The sequence below is a fragment of the Scyliorhinus torazame genome, chromosome 5, assembly GCF_047496885.1.
Source record: "Scyliorhinus torazame isolate Kashiwa2021f chromosome 5, sScyTor2.1, whole genome shotgun sequence".
In the NCBI taxonomy this organism is placed as follows: Eukaryota; Metazoa; Chordata; class Chondrichthyes; order Carcharhiniformes; family Scyliorhinidae; genus Scyliorhinus; species Scyliorhinus torazame.
The window spans coordinates 208,854,101-208,878,381 of NC_092711.1; the positions used below are offsets into that span (position 1 = coordinate 208,854,101).

At 45.3% G+C, this 24,281-nt stretch overlaps 1 protein-coding gene across 1 annotated transcript in view; it reads left to right on the forward strand.

The window, feature by feature from the left end:
* Window positions 1-24,281, forward strand: part of LOC140418102 (sodium- and chloride-dependent neutral and basic amino acid transporter B(0+)-like) — a 92,042-nt gene that overhangs the window by 34,072 nt on the left and 33,689 nt on the right. Inside the window, exons 6-7 of the mRNA XM_072501521.1 lie at window positions 4,235-4,367; window positions 11,671-11,811. Of these exons, the coding sequence (XP_072357622.1) occupies window positions 4,235-4,367; window positions 11,671-11,811 (274 nt within the window). The remainder of the gene's footprint in view (window positions 1-4,234; window positions 4,368-11,670; window positions 11,812-24,281) is intronic.

The window sequence follows — 24,281 nt, forward strand, 5'->3', positions numbered from 1 at the left end:
AGCACTCCTTCTCAATCTACGCATATCTGGTCTCAGTGGGTGTCATTGCCTGTGACGCGTATGCTACTGGTACCCAGGATAACATGTCGTCTCTTTGAATCAACACTGCCCCAATGCCATCCTGACTCGCACCTGTGGATATCTTGGTCTCTCGGTCTGGGTCAAAGAATGCAAGGACGGGTACAGTGGTTAGCTTGGCTATCAGCTCCAGCCACTCTGTTCAGTGCTCCGTCTTCCACTCAAAGGGCAGTTGATTTTTTTCACCAGGTTACTTGGGCCGTGGTGTGTGTGGCCAAATTCAGGATAAATTTGCCAAGGAAATTGACCATTCCCAGGAAGCGCAGTACTGCCTCCTTGTCCTCGGGACTTTCATTGCCTTGATGGCTTTAAGTTTGTCTGTGTCCGGGCGCACACAGTTTTGCAAAATCTGATCGCCCAGGAACTTCCGCGTGGATGTCCCAAAACAGCACTTGGACCTGTTCAGCTCGAGGCCATGTTCATGTATTCGTCGGAATACTTTCTTGAGGAGCGACACATGTTCCTCTGGGGTTGTGGACCAGATTATAATATCGTCTCAACATAGACACGGACCACTTCTATTCCCTCGATCATCTGTTCCATGATGCGATGGAAAATCTCTGATGCCAAGATGATGCCAAATGGCATTCGGTTGTAGCAGAATCTACCAAAAGGCGTGTTGAAGGTGCAGAGCCTTCTGCTGGATTCTTCAAGTTGGATTTGCCAAAACTCTTGTGATGCGTCCAATTTTGTGAAGAAGCGCGCGTGTGCCAACTCACTCGTGATTTCATCCCTCTTTGGGATGGGGTAATGTTCCCGCATAATGTTTTTGTTTAGATCCTTGGGGTCAATGCAGATGCGTAGGTGCCCCGAAGGCTTCTTTACGCACACCGTCGAGCTGACCCAGTCGGTTGGTTCAGTGACCTTGGAGATGATGCCTTTTTGTTGTAGATTCGTGAGCTCTGCCTTCAGGCACTCTCTCAGTGGAGCAGGGACCCGTTGTGGTGCATGGACCACTGGCTTGGCATCAGGCCGCAGTGCGGCGGATCCAGATGATGAATACCTGGACAACACTTACCGACTGGGCATTATTACGAAGTGTGAATACGCCACACCAGAGTCCAATCAATCCTGGCCGTGGATTCCGAGGACGAATGGCATGCAGTGATGAAGGTCAACCACTGCCCCATCCAGTTCAAACTGGACACAGGTGCCTCCACCAACCTGATTTCGCAGGTGGACTTCAAGAGAATCAAGAAGCCCCCCACAATCCTTCCAGCTGCCTGCAAACTCCTGGATTACAATGGAAGCACAATCAAGGCACTGGGGTCCTGCCATCTGCAGGTGTCCAGCCGACACACACAAGCAAGCTTACACTTTGAGATTGTTAAACCAGACAGGGCGTCCCTGCTAGGTGTGCACGCCTGCAAGCAACTGAAACTCGTTCAAAGGGTCTACACCACGACGCCGTCCCATTTGGATCTTCAAGCCAGCGTCGACGACATCCTAACCCAATACCCAGATGTATTTCGCGGGATGGGCACGCTGCCGTACGAGTACAAGAATTTCAATGGAAATAGATAAATTATAAATAACATATGATTTCATTTAAATATTTGGTATCAACTTACTCTAAAATAATAGTTCATTTTAAATATTGGACGCAATTCTTCCTTTTGAAGACTAAGTTCTCCCCCCAGTGGGAAAACCCGGGGCTGGATTATCTGCCCGCTGGGCAACATTTCTGCCTCGACCCGCCTGCGGAATTCTCTGTTATGCCGGCCAGTCAATGGGCTTTCCCATTGTGGGCACCCCACGCCATCGGGAAACACCTGGGCACTGGCAAAACAGAGCATCCCGCCGGCAGAGAATCCTGCCCCGGAGGTTTTTCTGCTGGCGCTAGGAGGGACAATGACGTGCCATTCAATGGGACATAGTAAATCTTTTAACCAGGATCAGAGTTTTCACTGGATCGGATAGGGGCAGGGCTTAATTTTCTGACAGATGCCTTTCTTCAGAGATCAGGACTCCATTTTTAATTTTTAAAGAGTGCCCCTTATCGAAAGTAATCAAATCTTCAGGAAAGATAAAATGATTGGAGCCACCCCCACCCCCCCCCCACCCCTCCCACCACCCCCTCCCACACTTCAATCTGGGATCTTGCTGACAGCTGCTGCCTCGTCCATAAAGTGGGATGACATTCTCGTGACTAATGCTAGCTTTGCAGGTGGGACATTCTTGTCAAATGGATCTCATCTCCAACCACTGATGAAAGGAATCAATTCCTCAGGAAAAGTAAAATTACTGCAAGGTTTCTCCCCTTTCCCCTGCAATCACTGTAAAAGGTCCCCCAGACCCTCTTCATCTCGCCCCTCAGTCTGCCCCTCAGTTGCCCTCCTTCAGCAGGCCCCCCCACCCCGTCTCCCCCTTCAGCCCCCACCCCATGGCAATGCCAATCTGGCATCTTGGACTTCTAGGTGTATGGGAAAGCGGTAAGTACCCTCCCTATACTTGCCCAACTCTTTCCCAGGATGGGACTCATGATTGACAGTTCCAGGCAGTTTCAAAGGAAGAATTACCATTGTTTATTTATATAGTCTGACTGCTGGCCCTGCACTTGGTCTTTCTAGAAATCTGTTCAGGGCAAAGAGGCAGCCACTTTCAATAAAACCTCAGTTAAAAGGAACAGCTGCTCTTCAGAGCTAATAGACACAATAGAGCTACATAATCCTTCCTTTGAAACTGCCTGGAGTTTTCAATCAAGAGCTTTTAAAAGATAATGGTCCATGAAATAGAATTTTAGCAATGTAGTTCAGTGCCTTTAGGCTTGTAAGTTTGAAGAGAAGCTAAAATAAGTTAAAGGGCAACTAAATTAACTGCGAAAAAAACACTTCAAACATTTCCATCCCATTAAAGGGAACACTAATGGATCCCTGCTGAGCTACGTAAATAAACAACAGCAATCCATCCTTTGAAACTGCCTGGATCTGTCAATGAAAAAGTTTTTGAAAGTAATGGTTCATGAAATTAAATGTAGAAAATGCAGTTCAAAGCTTTTAGGCTTCTCGGCATCCAAAAAGGCTTTAATATTTTCAAGGGCAATGAAATTGACTGAGAAAAAATGACTTCAAAGTTTTTCACCATGTTTGAGGAAAACCTGTACCTTCAGATCACAGATCACAGGGCAGCGCGGTAGCATTGTGGATTGCACAATTGCTTCATAGCTCCAAGGTTCGATTCCGGCTTGGGCCACTGTCTGTGCGGAGTCTGCACATTCTCCCCGTGTGTGCGTGGGTTTCCTCCGGGTGCTCCAGTTTCCTCCCACAGTCCAAAGATGTGCAGGTTAGGTGGATTGGCCATGATAAATTGCTCTTAGTGTCCAAAACTGCCCTTAGTGTTGGGTGGGGTTACTGGATTATGGGACTAGGGTGGAGGTGTTGACCTTGGGTAGGGTGCTCTTTCCAAGAGCCAGTGCAGACTCGATGGGCCGAATGACCTCCTTCTGCACTGTAAATTCTATGATAATCTTTGATCTTGACAAGCTGGGCTAGTGTCAAGCGTTTAAGGCTACAGGTGGGAGAATGTTTTCTCTCCCCTCTGAGATCTTTCATTTTGAGATGCTGACAGACTGTTTAAAGGGTTTAAAGACTACAGATGGCAAGTGCAACCAAAGCACCCCTGAGTCACATCTGCCATGATTGACCGAACACGCCTCCCACCCCGGCACCCTGGAGGCAATATATGGAGGGTACTCTCCCTCTTGCCACCCCTTGAAGTGCAAGCTGCCAGCCTTGCACCAATTCACAGAAGTGCGACTCTCAGCTGGGTGGCTGGAGCATCCCTGGATGCCAGTAAATTGGGAATCCTGCCCGATATTGATATTAAAATTAGGATTAATCAGGTATTTGCAAATTCCCAGCAAGTCTGGGTAGGAACCTTATTGGGGAAGACGGGAGACTCATTGGTGCAGGCGGGGTGGGCTGGAAGACTTGCAAAGATGCCCGTTGTGAAACAAACTTTCTGCCTCTGATCCCAATTCACTGGTCCATCGCAATTCCCACCACTGACTCGTGGAACCCGGAGAATCTTCCCCTCCCCCCGCATTGTTCAAATCCATGTATGTTTGATAAATAGTTTGATGCATTCTGCTTAATGGCGTTTCTGTATTATAAACAGTGCTCTTATAAAATTAATTTTTTGTTGTCATTTTATTCAGTAAAGTGGTTTTACGCCGTACCAGTTCAATCGATGAGACTGGGGAGATAGTCTGGTATTTGGCCCTCTGTCTGCTTCTGGCCTGGCTGATGACTGGGGCAGCGTTATCGAAAGGAATCAAATCTTCAGGAAAGGTAAAATGGTTGGTGATGAAAGGAGTTGAAACTAGTGACAGAGTGCGTAATTCAGCAACAATAAAAATAAAATTTATAAATAATTTGTGGAAACTTACTGAAAAATGGGGAAGTATCTGTTCCAGTGAGATAAATAGTGTGAATCACACTGACGTCATTGGTGGGATTTCTCACTGAATTCTGAGCCTCTTTGCTAAATAAAAGTGTGGGCGTGTTTTAAGCCATCACTCTGGTGGGACGGCCACCCTTAAACCAGCTCCAAACAAATTGGGGCGCTGGAGATCTTCCCCAAGTTTCTATTAAATGACTGCAGGAAAACCTTTCTTCCCCTGGGTGGGCTCTCATGAAACTTTGTAGCCAGGGCAGAGGTGGGGGGAGGGTGGGATGAATCATGTCCATGGTGCCCTAGAAACTCCAACTCATGGGTTTTATTTGAGTGAAGTGTGATCGTACTGCAGCAGTTCAAGAAGGCCGCTCATCGTTACCTTTACAATGGCAATTTGGGATGGGCAAAAATTACTGGCAATGCCAGCATCGCACACATCCCATGAGAGTATAAATTTGGAAAAAAATGATTTGTCAGGACAGCAAGAATAGCAAAGAAATTTGAGAAGAAAATGTGGGGAATTAAATATATGCAACAGACAATTTTCTACTGCTTTGTTATTTTATTTTACTTTCCTAAAAATAGTACATCAATAGTTGGAATGATAGTGTGCTATTTAAATTTAATTACAATCTGAAGCTCAGGATTAGATACACTGGGAGCCCACCATAATGAAGCCTGCTAGATATCAAAATCAGAATAATACTGGTTCATCACAGACTCTTAAATATTTTATGAATGATTATCATTTTCAAACAGTTCATGATTGAAATCTAAATGCTTTAAAATGATTTAGCGGCAGAGTATATGATGGCTGACTCATGTTTCATTAAAGGCTACAGGTGTCTCTGCATAAATATAGGTCAGACTAATGCCCAAATAACAAACAACACAAAACCAGATGTACTGGATCACAAAAGAGAGAATCTTCCACAATCATCGAGAAGCTGAAAACCATCACTCAGATCAAGGCAGGGGCATCACACCTTTCACCAAGGCCACACACATATTGTTATGATTCCCACAGATACCAACAATGTCAAAGAAACAAGCTTCCCAAATGATCCCAACTGAAAAAGGCGATGGACAAGGTTTCACTTTTTAAAGCTTTTACTGTAACAATAAACCCAAAATCAACATGAACGAAACAGAACTCAGCAAGAAAATTGTATGGAGTAGAAAGTGGAAATTACACTTTCAATGTCAACAAACCTTCATAATTCCTCTGCATATTTGGAGTTAATCTCAGCCATCAAATCATTCATTCAAAACTTCCTCACAAAGAGTTCCAGCTCTTCTTCCTCCACGGTTTAGCCCGATCTCCACCTGGCAGCAACACACAACCAATTCAAGTTCCATCAGCACAGTCTTCACCAAAGTGGCACATGTCTGCAGATCTTCTTCACTTGCGATGATCTTTATGGTGTGGTTTCACCAATGTTATCTTCCAGTAGCAGAAAAAAATTAACTGCAAAAAATGTGTGTTTGCTAATTCCAGCTCCTGGACCCAGCCTCTGCCTTCTCCAGACTGCCTGTGCATACTATTGAGTCATATAAGATCAGACAGCTTTGTGTCTTTCATATGATTTAAACCAGCTGCAGTATCTCCAGAAACCTGAAGTTCCCATTTCTGTTCCTATTTCTGATTCTGTTTCTGTTTTAGTTTTCCTAGATATCTGAATGTTCAGCTTCCTTTTCAGGTGAGGTCAGACCATACCAAAAAGAAAATCTAGTAAAATCTAGTTCGTAGAAAGTTCGTAAAATCATAAAGATTAAAAAAGTTCAGTTCATGCTTCAGAAGAAACCCCTTTTGCCACACTTCAGAGTTATACATGTTGCCTTTACAAAGCCACAAACATTTGACCAATGAAAGAAAGTCAAGAAAATGTGACAAGTAGAGTTCAATTTGTGTGAATTATCTATGTCCTAATTTTCTTCCAAATTGTGCATTTTGCTGCTGGTTGATTGACTTTCTCTCAGTCTTCTTAAAATATATCCTTTTCTGTTAGAATAATTTTTATGGTTAATTTATTTCCTTCTTTAAAATATTGTATTCCAGTTTTGTATTCCACATTTTATTTTTCAAAATCTGCATTAAATAGTGCATAATCTTGCCACAGGTTAGCATTTGTGAGAGTTCCCAAGGTTTTGCATTTGTTTGATCTGGATTATTTTGTCAAGGTCAATGGGCAAAATTCTCCCCGAACGGCGCGATGTCCGCCGACTGGCGCCAAAAACGGCGCCAATCAGACGGGCATCGCGCCGGCCCAAAGGTGCGGAATGCTCCGCATCTTTGGGGGCCGAGCCCCAACATTGAGGGGCTAGGCCGGCGGCGGAGGGATTTCCGCCCCGCCAGCTGGCGGAAATGGCGTTTGTTGCCCTGCCAGCTGGCACGGAAATGGCGTTTGTTGCCCCGCCAGCTGGCGCGGAAATGCGGCGCATGCACGGGAGCGTCAGCGGCCGCCGACAGTTTCCCGCGCATGCGCAGTGGGGAGAGTTTCTTCCGCCTCCGCCATGGTGGAGGCCGTGGCGGAGGCGGAAGGGAAAGAGTGCCCCCACGGCACAGGCCCGCCCGTGGATCGGTGGGCCCCGATCACGGGCCAGGCCACCATGTGGGCACCCCCCGTGGTCAGATCGGCCCGCGCCCCCCCCCCAGGACCCCAGAGCCCGCCCACGCCGCCTGGTCCAGCCGGTAAATACCAGCTTTGATTTACGCCGGCGGGACAGGCAATTTCTGGGCGGGACTTCGGCCCATCCGGGCCGGAGAATTGAGCGGGGGGTCCCGCCAACCGGTGCGGCCCGATTCCCGTCCCCGCCCAATCTCCGGTACCGGAGACTTCGGCGGGGGCGGGATTCACGGCGGCCGACGCCCATTCTCCGACCCGGCGAGGGGTCGGAGAATGACGCCCAATACTGAATTGATGGCAGTCCATCTTGCTTCTGGATACCAACTGCACCGGGCTGAAACTCATGGGGAGATTTACACCCCTTCTTACCATTTTAAACAAGCAATTTCCATGGCTTTTCTTTAGAGTCAGACATTAAACTAGCATCCAGGTTTTCTTTGGGGCTAATTTTAGAACTTATACTTAAAGAAAGTTCGGAACCATTCTACTCAAATTTAACTCTCTGGGGCGCCATTCTCCGACCCCCCGCCGGGTCGGAGAATGGCCGTTGGCCGTCGTGAATCCCGCCCCCGCCGAAGTCTCCAGTACTGGAGATTGGGCGGGGGCGGGAATCGGGCCGCGCCGGTTGGCGCGACCCCCCGCTCAATTCTCCGGCCCGGATGGGCCGAAGTCCCGTCCAGAAATTGCCTGTCCCGCCGGCGTAAATCAAAGCTGGTATTTACCGGCGGGACCAGGCGGCGTGGGCGGGCTCCGGGGTCCTGGGGGGGGGGCGCGGGGCGATCTGACCCCGGGGGGTGCCCCCACAGTGGCCTGGCCCGCGATCGGGGCCCACCGATCCGCGGGCGGGCCTGTGACCTGGGGGCACTCTTTCCCTTCCGCCTCCGCCACGGCCTCCACCATGGCGGAGGCGGAAGAGACTCTCCCCACTGCGCATGCGCGGGAAACTGTCGGCGGCTGCTGATGCTCCCGTGCATGCGCCGCATTTCCGCGCCACCTGGCGGGGCAACAAACGCCATTTCCGTTTCCGACGCCGGAAATCCCTCCGGCGTCGGCCTAGCCCCTCAATGTTGGGGCTCGGCCCCCAAAGATGGGGAGCATTCTGCACCTTTGGGCCGGCGCGATGCCCGTCTGATTGGCGCCGCTTTTGGCGCCAGTCGGCGGACATCGCGCCGTTGGGGGAGAATTTCGCCCATGGTCTCCATTTTCATCCATCTGAGTTATTCTTAAATTCCAAGTCTTTGAAAAATGTTTCAGCCAATCAATCATCCAAATTGTGTTCCACAACAACTGAATTCACCTCATCTTGTTTAAATTCAGGAGGATTTTACCTGTGAATTATTTTCTCCGATCTAACCATTCAATTTTCCTTTGAAGGAAACATGATTTTATTCTGCCTTTTCTTGCTCAAGCAACTCTTTTTTTATGCATTGTAAACTCTTTTTAGGTCCTTTAAGAGCCTCATGGATGTTATTTTGATACTCAGTTTAAAAAGCTTCATCATTCTTTTTATTCATTTCATTAATTTTACAAATTTCATCCTGTCTTATGTTATCCCACTGACCTTGAGCTTTTCCTAATTAGGCCTTGGCAAAAGCTACTGATTCTTCTTTCCAAAGTTTTAATTTGGACTAAAGAGCATGTATTTTTCATGCATTTTGAAGCTGTTTTGGTCTCTCCACATATTATCAATTTTTCCTCTTTAGCTCCAATGTCATTTTAAAATTATCAAGGAGATTTCCAACTCTTCTGTTGCATCCTTAAGAGTCCAATTAACAGATTCACCAGAGTGATTGATTCTCTCAAATTCAAAAGCTTCATTCTGGAGCCTCGGTGGGCTTTTCCAATACCACTGAAGATGCCAAAACCTCATTACCCAGGGAAATAATTTCCTAACAAAAATCAGAAATAGGTAGTGAATAGATAAATTAGCATTAATACCAACAGTAATAGGGCCAGTGACCAAGGTGCTCTTTAAATTAATCCTAAGAATGGGAATAGCAAATAACTTCCATCAATATCCTGCACCAATTCCTTTGCCTTCTGTTAATTATCTGGAAAGAAATGCATGTCACTGGCCAACCTCATCGACTGTGCTATCCTTCCGTGACTCAGAGGACAAATTTGGGGTTACTTTACCCTCAAACAGAAAGCATTTATAGTTTCCTGCATCTGTAAATATGGTGAAGCTACCTGCTTATCATGAGTTCCACCCGATAAGATAGTATTTCCTGGAGGGACACCTTGCAACCGGATAAATGCTCTAGTCTTGTTCTTCCACTTCCAGCAATTAGCCTTCACATGCCCTTTTTTATGACAAGTATGGCATGTTCACTTCCTCAAACTAAATTTGCCTTCGGGACTTTCTCTTTTACTAACCTGAGGAGTGCCTGCAAATTAATATTGGCTAGAGAATTACTCGAGTCAGATCATGTTTTCACTATCAAACCTATCTCTCTTTTTGTCTAGGAGTTTCCAATCTGAAGCATGTTTGAGAGTCGATTCATAGTAACTTGTACCACTGTGGCTTCGGATATTTTACAAACTTTATGTTTCCCCAGGTGGGATCTTTGTTGAGATCTTCCAGCTGTTCTTGCCAGCAGGATCTCTGGTCCCGTTGAAGGTGACCCCTCCACCCCCACCCCATGGGTTTCCCGTGGCATGGAGTGGATTCAATGGGATATCCCATATTGACAGCGATAGGACCAGAAGGTCCTTCCATTGGCCAATGGCATGTTACTCCCGCTGTTGAGAAAAACGTTGCGAGGAGGCCAGAGAATCTCTCCCCTTATTCCCAAAGGGAAACTCTTTTTGAATTCTTCCATCAAAATCACTTTGTTAAGGTTCTCAAAGACGTGTGTGATCTTCAAAAATCTACACCATTAATCACACATCATTCCTTTCTCTCCAGCATTTTCCAATTAAGTTTGGCCCCATTTCTTTTTCAAATTTCAAAACTTCTCTATAAAGACCTCTCGTGCCAACTTATATGCATTGAGAAAAACAGTCTTCTTGCTGCTCCCATCAAGGAAACCTAAAATCATCACCATCCCAATAGTCAAGTCGCAAAACTTGTGTGTCTTCAACAATTTTTGACGGTTGGTTCCATCATGATTTGTACCAAACATCAGAAACCTTCTCTGACAAATGAAGAATATCTTGCTGCTTGGCAGCTTTTCAGATAATCTGGTAATAGTGAGATGAGAGCATCAAATGTATCCATCTATAGATAACCCAACGTCAGAATTCAATCCCTTGACCAAGGCATCATATTGGCCTAGTACACCTGTTTTTCAGGAATTGGGGGGTAATACCTGGGATGTCCCCTGAGTGTGTGCTGGAGAGGCCCCGGGACTCCCCATGCAAGCACTGCATGGCAATTACCCAAGAAGTTTAAAAGGCCATTTCCTTGAACATAGAACCCTCCGACATTCTAATTTAAATCAGGGACTAAGAGAGTTTGAGCCATCCAAAGCACCCCTCCTAACGCCTGAGTAACTATGGTGCTGGGCTGCCCACCATCCCCCCCATGCCCCATTGAACTACTAATTACCCACCCCCATCCTGCCGACAACCAGCATACAAACAAAATATAAGCATATGGACAAGGAGCAGGAGGAGGCCATTCGGCCCTTCGAGCCTGCTCCGTCATTGAATATGTCATGGCTGATCAGACAGTAACCTCAAATCTGCACATTGCCTACCCCAAATAACTTATCACCCCCATGTTTACTAAGAATCGAACCACCTCTACCTTAAAAATATTCAAAGACTCCATCCCATCCGACCAACTACCCTCTCAGTACCCCAGCCCCCACTTCCCTCATTTTCCCCTCATTTCTCTTAACATGGGAAAGGAAACCTATCTGTGTAGCTGTGTCTGGAAAGATGAGTTAGTCGACGGTATCGAAAATTCCTGGGGACACATCCTGGCTGCTACATTCAAGACAGACACCCAGAGTGACAACACGGAGGGTTGAGAAGGCTTCGCTGAACAAGAAATACCTGAGAGTGGGTAGAGAGTTGCGAACTGCAATGGATTCAATTTCTAAAATCTAAACAAGTGCAGGCGTATAACTAAAACCAAAGACAACGCACGGCTAAATATCGACACCCAAGATGATAGCAATGACACAATGATCAGATATTCAACAGTGTAATAGACCAAAACCCTAAAGTCAACCAGCAATCTTGAAGAGCATGGTGACAAGGGCGACAAGGCTGAGATTGAGCCATTATTCTCACCTCTGTTGCCAAAGGAAATAAATAACATCTACTTTATTGTTATAGATTGTCTGCATTTTGTTTGTTTTTTATTCTGGATTTGTGCTTTCGAAAGGAGCTCATTCTTGCTCCGTTTTACCTTTAACACAGTCTCATAATGTGGGACCTGTGGACTACATTATAGTGGCATCTTGGTATCTACCCTTTGTGTAGTTATAGCCTCTCCAATCGTTTTCTGCTTCATTCTCTGCTTTGATTATAATCCGACCAGTTTACCATTCAGTTGGATTCAATGCTGTAAATGTACCAGTAATACAGGAAAATCTAACAAACTCCTCTCCATGGTCAGGTGGTTTATTTCACTGCGACGTTCCCTTATGTGGTCCTGACCATACTCCTGATCCGAGGCCTTACCCTGGAGGGAGCCTATAAAGGAATTGAATTCTACATTGGAAGCCGATCAGACTTCTCCAAACTGGCTGATGCTGAGGTAAATAAAATATAAGTGACTGATTTTCAAGTGTACTGCTTAGGTGAATTATTTAATGTTTCACTTCAATTTCATTCTTCCTTCTGCTTGGGATCGACAGTTTAAATCCTGACCGTTTCTTTTGGATTCTTGTTTAAATGAGGCACAACAAGTTTCAGATATTGCGAACTTGTAACTGAAACTTTGTGGTGAATTCAAATGAGTTGGCTAATGGCTTTTATCATGATGTGCGCAGGAGAGAAGGGATGGCAAGAGGAGAGATAGAACATAGAACATTACAGCGCAGTACAGGCCCTTCGGCCCTCAATGTTGCGCCGACCTGTGAAACCAGTCTAAAGCCCATCTACACTATTCCCTTATCGTCCATATGTCTATCCAATGACCATTTGAATGCCCTTAGTGTTGGCAAGTCCACTACTATTGCAGGCAGGGCATTCCACGCCCTTACTACTCTCTGAGTAAAGAACCTACCTCTGACATCTGTCTTATATCTATCTCCCCTCAACTTAAAGCTATGTCCCCTCGTGCTAGACATCACCATCCGAGGAAAAAGGCTCTCACTGTCCACTCTATCCAATCCTCTGATCATCTTGTATGCCTCAATTAAGTCACCTCTTAACCTTCTTCTCTCTAACAAAAACAGCCTCAAGTCCCTCAGCCTTTCCTCATAAGATCTTCCCTCCATACTAGGCAACATTCTAGTAAATCTCCTCTGCACCCTTTCCAATGCTTCCACATCCTTCCTATAATGCAGCGACCAGAATTGCACGCAATACTCCAAATGCGGCCGCACCAGAGTTTTGTACAGCTGCAACATGACCTCATGGCTCCGAAACTCAATCCCTCTACCAATAAAAGCTAACACACCATACGCCTTCTTAACAACGCTCTCAACCTTGGTACCTTTCAGGAATCTATGTACATGGACACCGAGATCTCTCTGCTCATTCACACTGCCAAGAATCTTACCATTAGTCCAGTACTCTGTCTCCCTGTTATTCCTTCCAAAATGAATCACCTCACACTTTTCTGCATTAAACTCCATTTGCCACCTCTCAGCCCAGCGCTGCACCTTATCTATGTCCCTCTGTAAATTGTAACATCCTTACGCACTGTCCACAAATCCACCGACTTTAGTGTCATCTGCAAATTTACTCATCCATCCTTCTACGCCCTCCTCCAGGTCATTTATAAAAATGACAAACAGCAGTGGCCCCAAAACAGATCCTTGTGGTACACCACTAGTAACTGGACTCCAGTCTGAACATTTCCCATCAACCACCATCCTTTGTCTTCCTCCAGCTAGCCAATTTCTGATCCAAGCTGCTAAATCACCCTCAATCCCATGCCTCCGTATTTTCTGCAGTAGCCTACCGTGGGGAACCTTATCAAATGCTTTACTGAAATCCATATACACCATATCAACTGCTTTACCCTCATCCACCTGTTTGATCACCTTCTCAAAGAACTCAATAAGTTTTGTGAGGCACAACCTACCATTCACAAAACCGTGTAAACTATCCCTAATCAAAGATTTTGCCCACACAGAAGTAAGGCTCACTGGTCTATAGTTACCGGGGTTGTCTCTACTCCCCTTCTTGAAAAAGGGGACAACATTTGCTATCCTCCAGTCTTCTGGCACTATTCCTGTAGACAAAGATGATTTAAAGATCAAAGCCAAAGGCTCAGCAATCTCCTCCCTAGATAGGTTGGAAATGGATGAGATAGAGTGACAGGGAATGGTATGGAATGGAATTCTTTCCTCAATGCTGTCTTGTTTCTGACCTTGGAACAGATTCTGCAATAAGATTTTCAGCTGGAATTTCTTCTTCATCTGTGGGGTTAACATCGGCCGAAAATTGGGTGTAGCAGGACGATGAATGGTGCCTGGTCCGAATTTTTTCTTGTCCTTATTACAATCCCAGACCAGACCCCAACAGTGGCTAGGATACTGAACCCCCAATATTTTACTTTATTTGTAAGACTGCGTGGGAAGATTGATTCGCTCCAGGAGTGATTGCGTGAAGAAATAGGACTTGGTTATTTTTAAAACAAATCTTTACCGAATGCAATGTTAAACTTTTTAACTTCACACCCGAAAATAACCGCTTACAATTTACATCTTAAACACAACTACTCAATTTCCCATTAAACATCACTGGTGTTAACCAAGTGGTAGACAGACCTGTTGATTCGCAACATACATGGCAGGTAAAAGAGTGCAGCCTGCTTGTGGCCTCCTGGGGATGGGGAGCCCCTCATTCAAAGTCATTCGGTGTCTGATCAAGGGACACAACATTGGGTAGGATGGGCTCACTGAGAGCCACCCCCTGCACTTGTGTCGAAGCCTTTCCACCCTTCCTGCCAAGAACCCCACCCACCAATACAGACCTGCAGTCTGCCTGGATCATCCTCCATCCTGGAATTCTGGCTGGCATTGTTAGGTGAATTGTACATTCTGAATTCTCCCTCAGTGTACCCAGATATATGCCATAGTGTGGCGACGAGGGGATTTTTACAGTAACTTCATTGCAGTGTTAATGTAAGCCTACATGTGACACTAATAAAGATTGTTAAGATTATTATTAGCCACGGCACCCCACCACAATCTACCCCCTTCTCCAGTGCCCCAACCCCCACCCACCCCGGTGGCGCTACCATTCAAATGATGTGCTGGCATCTGATTCACCAGTAGCGCTCAGTGGACCAGATTATCTTCCCTTGGGTTCATAGGAACATAGGCACATAGGAATCAGGAGCAGAAGTAGGTATTTCTGCTCTTTGAGCCTACTCTGCCATTCAATCAGATTATGGTTGATATTTTCCTGGTCTCAAATCCACTTCCCTACCTATTCCCATGTCCCTTTAACCCATTTTTAAAATCAGAAATATATCTACCTCCTTCTTGAAAGCATTTAATGACAGCTTCCATCGCACTATGGGGCAGCGAGTTCCACCATTTCACCATCCTCTGCCAGAAGTAATTCCTCCTAATCTCAGTTCTAAAACTATCGTCTCTCAACCTAAATCTGTCCTTGATCTTGGAACCGATCCAATACTGGCTAATATCAGTGAGCCCGAGGAGGCAGTGCAGGTTTATCACCAGCATTCCATCCAATAAATTAGACCCCCCCCGAAACCCCCATCATCCACACCTCTTTAAAATCCTGCCACAAGTATGCAAATAATGAGGCTTACTGAGAGATATCATTTCTGTGACGCTAACGGTGGAGCAATGCATACTGAGGATTATGTTTACTCCGAAGATGCTGTGGCATTTGCGCATAAATAATAGTGAGCACGATTAGCATCACCATTAGTCTGACAACATTCAGATTTTGATTTCGATCGAAAGAATTTACCCTTTTTTATAGGATCCAAATCGATTCCTGCATATGTCGTTCACAATGTGACAAATAATAGACACTAAAATATATGACGTGCTATTTATTAGTACAGTATGCAGTGATATCATGGTTGTGTTGTAATTAATTGACTGACCACTAGGAGTTTCACGAGTATATAAGTGAATGTTAGAGTCAGGTGACATCAGACTGACTGGAGAGCAGTGTAGAGACAGGTTGCTTGTGCATGATCATACAGTTATTCATCTGTTGTTTTGTATGCTGTTGACCCACAGTTAATGTTATTAAATCATTTACAGCTTTAGCTACAAGTTTTATAATAATATAAACCAGGCCATCAGGCCATGCTGGTACATTACATGGTACCAGAAGTGGGGGTAAATTCCATGATATGTGTGAAACAAAAAATGGTGATGCTCACGTAGATATGGATCCCAAAGACCTTGGGCAGGATTCTCCGTCTGGGAGACATTGGGCGGGATTCTCCACCCCGCAGCGTGCCCTCGGAGTTCTCCGTCTCACCAGTCACCCAATGGGGTTTCCCATTGTGGGCATGCCCATGCCGTAGGGAATTCCCCGGCTGCCGACGGAATGGAAAATCCCGACAGCGGAGAATCTAGTCCCTTCACATAAAAAGTGTACATATTGTAAAACCATCATTACAGAAAGCAATGGACAGCCAGTCTGATCCATATCTCATGAAATTATGTTATAAAACGTAACGTTGTCACATGGTCGATCTCCAGCAGAGTTACTCTGAATAGAAGGTTGCGTACCATACTTTCACACTTGTAAATGAAGGAGGAGAATGCTGTGGTGCTGCAGGAAGTGCAAACATTAAAGCAAAACAAAAGCTCCACGATAGAGTATCTAGAACTTTACCACCACTGAGTAGTGATAACATTGTGAGAATAGAAGATTCAGGCAATTGGTCAAGAAACGCCACAGTACTTGAAGAAGTAACACCTCGTTCCTACAATGTACAGACAGAGGATGGGTTGGCTTTAAGAAAGAATTGTCACATAGGGGTTGGTTTTAAGAAGAAATCATCGCGCACTCTTGAAAACCACAGAAGGCTTTCACACCAACGTGATGGATGACGAATTTACGTCAGAGTCAATGTCAGCTGTAGTGACAGATACAACAAAGAACAATACAACACAGGAACAGGCCCTTCAGCCCTCCAAGCCTGCGCCAATCACGTGTCCTATCTAGACCAACTGCCCATAGCCTTCTATACCCCGCCTGTTCATGTGCCTATCTAGATAAGTCTTAAAGGTAGCTAACATATCTGCCTCAACCACCTCACTTGACAGTGTATTCCATGCCACCACCACCCTCTGTGTAAAAATCTTACCCCGCACATCTCCACTGAATCCTTCACCCCTCACCTTGAACTTATGTCCCCTTGTAATTATCATTTCCGCCCTGAGAAAAAGGCTCCAACTGTTCACCCTATCTATACCCCTAATAATTTTATAAACGTCTATCAGGTCACCCCTCAGCCTCTGTCTCTCTCGGGAGAACAATCCAAGTTTATTCAATCTCACTTCATACCCTCTATCCAGGCAACATCCTGGTAAACCTTTTCTGTACTCTCTCCTAAGCCTTTTTGTAGTGCGGTGACCAGAATTGGACACAGTATTCCAAATGTGGCCTAACCTACGTTCTGTATAATTGTAACATAATATTCGAGCTTTTATAATCGATATTCCGTCCGATGAAGGCAAGTATGCCAGATGCTTTCTTTACCGCCATTTCCATCTGTGCTGCCACTTTTAAGGATCTGTGGACCTGCACTCCCAGATCTCTCTGTGTCTCTATGCTCCTGATGGTTCTGCCATTTATTTTATAGCTCCCACCTGAATTGGATCTACCAAAATTCATCATCTCACATTTGCCCAGGTTAAATTCCATCTGCCATTTCTCTGTCCAATTTTGCAGCCTATCCATATCCTGTTGTATTCTCTGACAATCTTCATCACTATCCGCAACGCCTGCAATCTTTGTATCATCTGCAAACTTGCTAATCAGACCCGCTACGTTTTCTTCCAAGTCATTTATATATATTACAAAGAGCAAGGGTCCCAGTACTGATCCTTGTGGAACACCACTAGTTACAGACCTCAATTTGGAAAAAACATCCTTCCACTTCTAGCCTCTGTCTCCTATGGCCAAGCCAGTTCTGGATCCATCCAGCTAGTTCATGCCTGACCCCATGTGATCAAACCTTTTGCACTAGCCTGTCATGAGGGGCCTTATCAAATGCTTTACTAAAGTCCTTGTAGACAACATCCACAGCCCTTCCCTCATCAATAATCTTTTGTCACCTCCTCAAAAAATTCAATCAAATTAGTGAGACATGACCTCCCTCGTACAAAACCATGCTGCCATTCATTTCCAAATGTGCATAGATCTCTGAGAACCTTTTCCAACAATTTCTCTGTCACTGACATCAACTCACTGGCTCATAATTATCCGGATTATCCTTGCAACCCTTCTTAAATAACGGCACAACATTGGCTATCCTCCAATCCTTTGGAATCTCACCTGTGGCCAATGAGGACACAAAGATTTCTATGAGAGGCCCAGTGATTTCATCTCTTGTCACCCTCAGTAATCTGGGATAGATGCCACCTGGCCCCTGGGGATTTGTCTACCTAATTTTTTTTAACACACCTAACACTTCCTCCCTCGTAATAACGACCTTTTCTAAATTGTTTACTCATCCCTCTGAGATACCACCAATCAATCTGTCCCCCTCCTTTGTGAATACCGATGCAAAATACTAATTAAGGACCTCACCTACTTCCTCTGGTTCTACACACAATGTCCCTCCTTTGTCCTTGAGTGGACCAACTCTTTCTCTAGCGACCCTCTTGTTCCTAATATAGGTATAAAATGCCTTGGGATTCTCCTTAATCCTGTCTGCCAAGGATATTTCATGACCCCTTTTTGCCATCCTAACTCCCTGCTTGAGCTCTTTTCTACTTTCCTTGTATTCCTCAAGTGCTTGTTCTGTTTTTAGTTGCCTGTACCTCATATATGTATCTTCTTTCTTTTTGACAAGATTCTCAATTTCCCTGGTCATCCATGGCTCCTGAATCCTGCCTTTCCCGTCCTTCCTTTTTAGTTCAGCAATTCCTGATCATGAGAATTTCATGGAGGGCATTGAATCTACAAGTTCTGAGCAACAAGGTCAAATTATGAGAAGATCAACTCAAGTCAGAAGAAAACCTGATCGACTCAATTTGTAGATTTGGACTATTTGTACATACTATGCCTGCTGTTCTTGTATGTATATATATATTTGTTAAACCAGTTTTATAAATGTTAAATAAAAAAAATAACACTGTTAGACTCACAGGCTAATGATATCACATGCAAATATACTGATGATAATATATTAATGTATTCCTTCAAAGGAAAGGGGATGTTGTGATATCATGCTTTTGTTGCAATTCACCGACTGACCACTAGGGGGTCCCACTAGTATGTAAGTGAATGTCAGGTTACTTCAGACTGACTGGAAAGCAGGAAAGAGAGAGGTTGCTTGTGCATGGTCATACAGTTATTCATCTGTTATTTTGTATATATCTGACCCACAGTTAATGCTAATAAATCATTTATAGCTTTAGCCACAAGTGTTCTTGTAATATAAAACAGGCCAGCCACCAAGAACATCACACACAAATCTTTAATTTGGTACAGCTTTTGCGACAGTTTAGATATGAACCTTTATTTTATACTGAAAGGTTTTTCCCTGTTGCTGCTCTCAGTACAAGAATAGAGGTTACTGAGTGACAGTGTGTATGCTGCAAAGAAAAACCAGCCCAATAAAGGTTTTTAGTTTGCCCATTGTAAAACTGAAAATATAGTGTGACAGCAACCATGGAAATGGCTTGAAAGGGTGCCAAATGCCATTTCCTACTATCGCTGCTGGGGAGGGTAGAAAGTACAAAAGCGGAAGGAATGCCCAGCTGAAGTCACAGCATCATAGAATTGTTATGGTGCAGAAGGGGGTAATTGGGCCCAGCATGTCTATACCAATTCTCCAAACATTCCCCTGCCTTCTCCCCAGTACCTCTGCACAATGATTATTTGAATCGAAACATCTAATGCCCACTTGAATGCCTCAATTGAAACTGCATCCCCCACACTTCCAGGCAGTGCATTCCAGACCCGAACCACTCGCTGTGTGAAAAAGGTTTTTCTCACATCATGTTTGCTTCATTTGCAAATCACTTTAAATCTGTGCCTTCTTGTTCTTGATAATTTTACGAGTGGAACCAGTTTCTCCCTATCTACTCTGTCCAGCCCCCTCGTGATTTTCAACATCTTTATCAAATCTCCTTTGAAGATTCTTCTCACCAAGGACAACAGTCCCAACCTCACCAATTTATCCTCATATCTGAAGTTTCTCATCCCGGAACTATTCTTGTAAACCTCTTCTGCACTTCCTCCAGTGCATTCACATCCTTCCTCTGGCATGTCGCCTAGAAATGTGCACAATATTCAGGCTGAGACTACTATTTTGTATGAGCTCAGAATAACACACTTGTTCGTTTACTCTGTGCCCCTGTTAATAAAGTGCAGAATATAGTTGGCGGGATTCTCCGGTTAGCCAGCTGCGTTTTCCTGCGCGGCACTCCCCCACCGGCAGGGGGATTCTTTGTTCCTGCAGCCGGCCAATGGGGTGCCCTGCCAGCAGACCGGAGGATTCCGCCGACGGAGAATACTGTTCAGTATGTTTATTAACTGTTCCCTCCACCTGTCCGACCACCTTCAATGATGTTTGAACTTATACACCCAGGTCTCTTTTTTCCGACCCTCCTTAATAATTGTACCCCCTATTTTATTTTGTCTCTTCATGATCTTTCCAACAAAATTCATCACCTCACACTTCATACTGAATTTCATCTGCCACACATCTACCCACTCCACCAACTTGTCTCTTGTCGTTTTGAAGTTCTACACTGTCCTCTTTACAATTTACAATACTTCCAAGTTTTGGATCATTTGCAAACTTTGGAATTGTCCTGTGCACATTAAGATCTAGACCATTAATACATATCAGGAAAAGCAAGGGTTCCAACACCAACTCAAGGGCAACAATACCACAATAAACCTCCCTCCAGCCTGAAACATAACCATTGACCATTACATTAATCGCTTATTGACACATGTAGGCTTCAATTAAGTTACTGCGAAAAGCCACTAGTCGCCACATGTCGGCGCCTGTTCGGGGAGGCTGGTACAGGAATTGAACCCGCGCTGCTGGCATTGTTCTGAATTGCAAGCCAGCTGTTTAGCCCACTGTGCTAAGCCAGACCCTGCTCTCTGCTTCTTATTAATCAGCCAATTTTGTTTCCATGTTGCTGCTGTCCTTTTATAATTTCTCATAAGTCTGTTGTGTGGCATTCTGTCGAATGCCTTCTGAAAGTCCATGTTACCAGAACAACAATTTATCCTCGTCGACCCTTTCTGTTACTTCATCAGAACATTCCAGGGACGGGATTCTCCGTTTCTGAGACTAACTGTTGATGCCGGCGCAGAATTCATGGAGTTCCACGATAGCGAAACTGGCGCCGCACCTGGACCAATTCTGCTACTGCTAAAGAGCTAGCACGTGGAACACAATCGATTCCAATGAGAAACGATGCCGGATTCACCAGTTTCAGGATTGACACTCAGGAGGCCGACAAGTTGCAGCTGCATATACACACTTCACTCCCCACACACACACCACCTCAACCAACAAGATGGCAGCAAGGAGAGCAGCTCCATGCTGACTGACGCTGAGCTGGAGACGCACCTGGACTTGGTGGAGGAGAGATAGTTGAGCCTTTACCCGGCCTGGGAAGGTGGCTGCCAGCCGCTACCATTCATCGTTTCTGGGCGCAGGTGGCAGAGGTGGCCAGCAGTGCCAGAAAAAACTGCACAACCTCCTCAAGGTGGCCAGGGTGAGTTGGCAGCACTGTGACCCTGGCACCTTCTCCTGCCACACACACCCATGACCCTACCCCCTTCCCATACAGAGGGTTGGCTAATCCCCACCCTGCACCACATGTCAGCACCACTGAGGCCACCCACTGTCTTTTTCTGTTTGCTCCCCCCTTCACCACCCCTCCCCCCCCCCCCCCCCCACAAGAATTAGCTGCCAACAACCGCCAGGGGTGGTAAAAGACTGGAGGGGGACCACCAGACCTGCGGACCCTGACCGAGGCAGAGCAGAGGGACCTGGGCATGCTTGGTGGCCCGGAGGAAAGGGAGGTCACCAGGGTGGAGTTCAGCCACGGGCGAGGAGGTGAGACCCTGTTGAGTTGCGGTTCCCCCATGACACATGTATCAACCCCCCCCGCCCCCAACCAGCCTCACACCAACCTCACCATCACGCTCACCCTCCACACCACTCTCACCCCCACACCACCCCCACTCTCAACCCCTATCACCCTCACTGTTGTTTTCTGTGATCCAACCGTTGTAATGATGTTGCCCTTTCTAAACCACAGTGTGTCTTAACCCATATACGGTGGACAAATGGCTATAAGACTCAGGTTATAAAACAGAACAATATTTATTCACGTGCACACAATGGTTATGGTTATCCAATCACACACTCCGAATCATGGGTTACACAATAGTTCCAAGATCTTAACTTAACTTGGCAGTGACGGACAAGTGTAGGCAGATACAGGCCTGTTATCTGTAGTCGCAGTAGTCTCTGTTAGTTGGTTATCAATCTTGTTCTCTTCTGGCTCTGGTCTTCCTTCTGTTGGTAGTGCGAATGGTCTCCTTTGTCGCCCGGTGGAAGTCATCATTGTTACTGCTGCTTAAGGGAAAGAATGGATCCGTGCAGTAACTTTTATGTTGTTTGAATTTTGTGACTCTTTTGGTGGGCGGTCTCTGGGTCATTTGTCGATCAATTGATCAGTGCTCGATCAACCAGAATAATCAAGTCCAATTAGGGGCTGTCGCATCAATTTTGGAGTGGGCACTCAGTGGCCATACTTGAAGGTGTTGAATGCATGTAAGCTTTACAAATAAGGAAGTTAGGTGCCGCTGTGTCTGGTAAACGAGTGCAAAGCTGGTTTAGCTCAATGGGTTAGACAGCTGGTTTGTAATTTGTGACTGGAGCCAGCAGTACGGGTTCAATTCCCGTACCAGCTGAGAATTCTGAATTCTCCCTCTGTGTATCCGAACAGGTGCCGGAATGTGGTGACTAAGGGCTTTTCACAGTAACTTCATTGCAGAGTTAATGCAAGCCTACTTGTAACAATAAAAGGTTTATTATTATTAATTGTGGTGAACAGGACAATTGTATTGATCCTGTTGGTGGCCTGGAGATAGCCCTTTACTAATGTTATTCACATCAACCTGTGAAATCGTTTGAAGTCTGCAAAGCCTTTTTCTGTAGATGTATTTGATCTGCTCCTGCATTCTGCTTGTCCATACCTTTGACCACTTTTGCTGGATGCCATTTTAGATGGTCACAATGATGTACACAGAACATTTAGTTGTTTAACTAGAAAGATAATATATTAACACACATGTGGAAAGATAATACAGGAACTATAATATAGACAAAGCCTACTAAATGAATTCAGTGAATTCTCCTGGAGCTATTCTAAGTGTGACTATCCTGTTGTACGTCTTACAACCAACTCGCCTGCATCTCGAGTCACGTGATGGATCGCTAACACCGCCTGCTGGTTGTAGGTCAACTTTGTCTCTTATTGTTTTTCAGCCTATTTTGTCCTGCCTTCTCTGTTGCTATCTTTAAGCGTTCTGCACACCGGGTACCATGTTGCGTTCTGTGATCCAATCGTTTTTAACACATATTATAAAGTTAACTCAGTCAGATAACTTCTAGATCTGTCATTCTGTGTAATTCTGTATCATTCGGCCTTCAGTTTGTCCTTTAGCGGGGCAGATATATGTCTCAGTGTGTGCACGACTAGCTCCGCATTCTTCTTCAACTGGATGCGGTACGTAAATCGTCAAGTGCCAAAGCATTGAAATACCTCTGGAAAGTCCTTTATTATGGATTCTACAGATGCATGTTGGCAAGGTGCCATGCCTTTTGCAGTGTACACCCTCTGAATGAGCCCAGGTTCTTCACACGGCTCCACTCCTATGAGTGAATCGTGCTCAGGCTCCGCCATGGAGAATATGACCATGCACGCCCTGTCCTTGACAGTCACTGCGAGCTCACATTCTCCTAACATTGTGATTTGATGACCATTATAGTCCTTCAGCAGCACTGATTTTCGGGCCATTTTTGGCTTGATTTCCAGTCGTTTTGACCCTGGTAACATGATCAGATAGGCCTTCGTTCCCGTGTCGAGCTTGCATTTGATTAGCATGTCATTAATGAATAGAGGAATCGTCCATCTATCTTCTATGGCCTATGCATCCTCATCACTGTTTCAGCAAATGGTGGAAAAAAAATTGATGCCTTGGCAGGACGGACTATTCGTGCCCTCCGTTATCATCATGTTCACAGCAGCTAGGTCGTCGATGAATATCCAATTATCCACACTAAACCGTCCCGATTGGTCAACCGTTGGACGTGCGGAATATCGCCTGGCAAAGCGACCTGTTCTGCCTCACTTGTAGCAGATTTTTCCAAGTGCGAGACATCGTCGCTGCAAATTTCGACTGCCGCATTGCTGGTACAAAATAGCGGATCTGGACGGCCGCTCAAGAAGGCCACCCGCGCTGCGACCACGTTTCATTTTGACTGTGTCACAGTGCACCCAAGGTGACCACCCGCGCTGCGACCACGTTTCATTTTGACTGTGTCACAGTGCACCCAAGGTGACCACCCGCACTGAGACCATGTTTCTTTTTTGACTACGTCACAGTGCTTATGGCACTGGCATCTTCTGCCCGTTTGACACCAATATGTAATATGTTGAGTGCGCCTTTAATCGCAAGTTGGTAACAGAAGAATCAACAGATTCATCTGCTTTTAGTGAATGCGTACAAAATATCTAACTTTCAAATGATTACTTTTTCTTCGGAGAACAATGCCGATCAAAGATCAAAGTCTAGATACTTTTGCTTTTGTCTTCGCTGTCGAAGGTGAAGGTATTGTGCTAT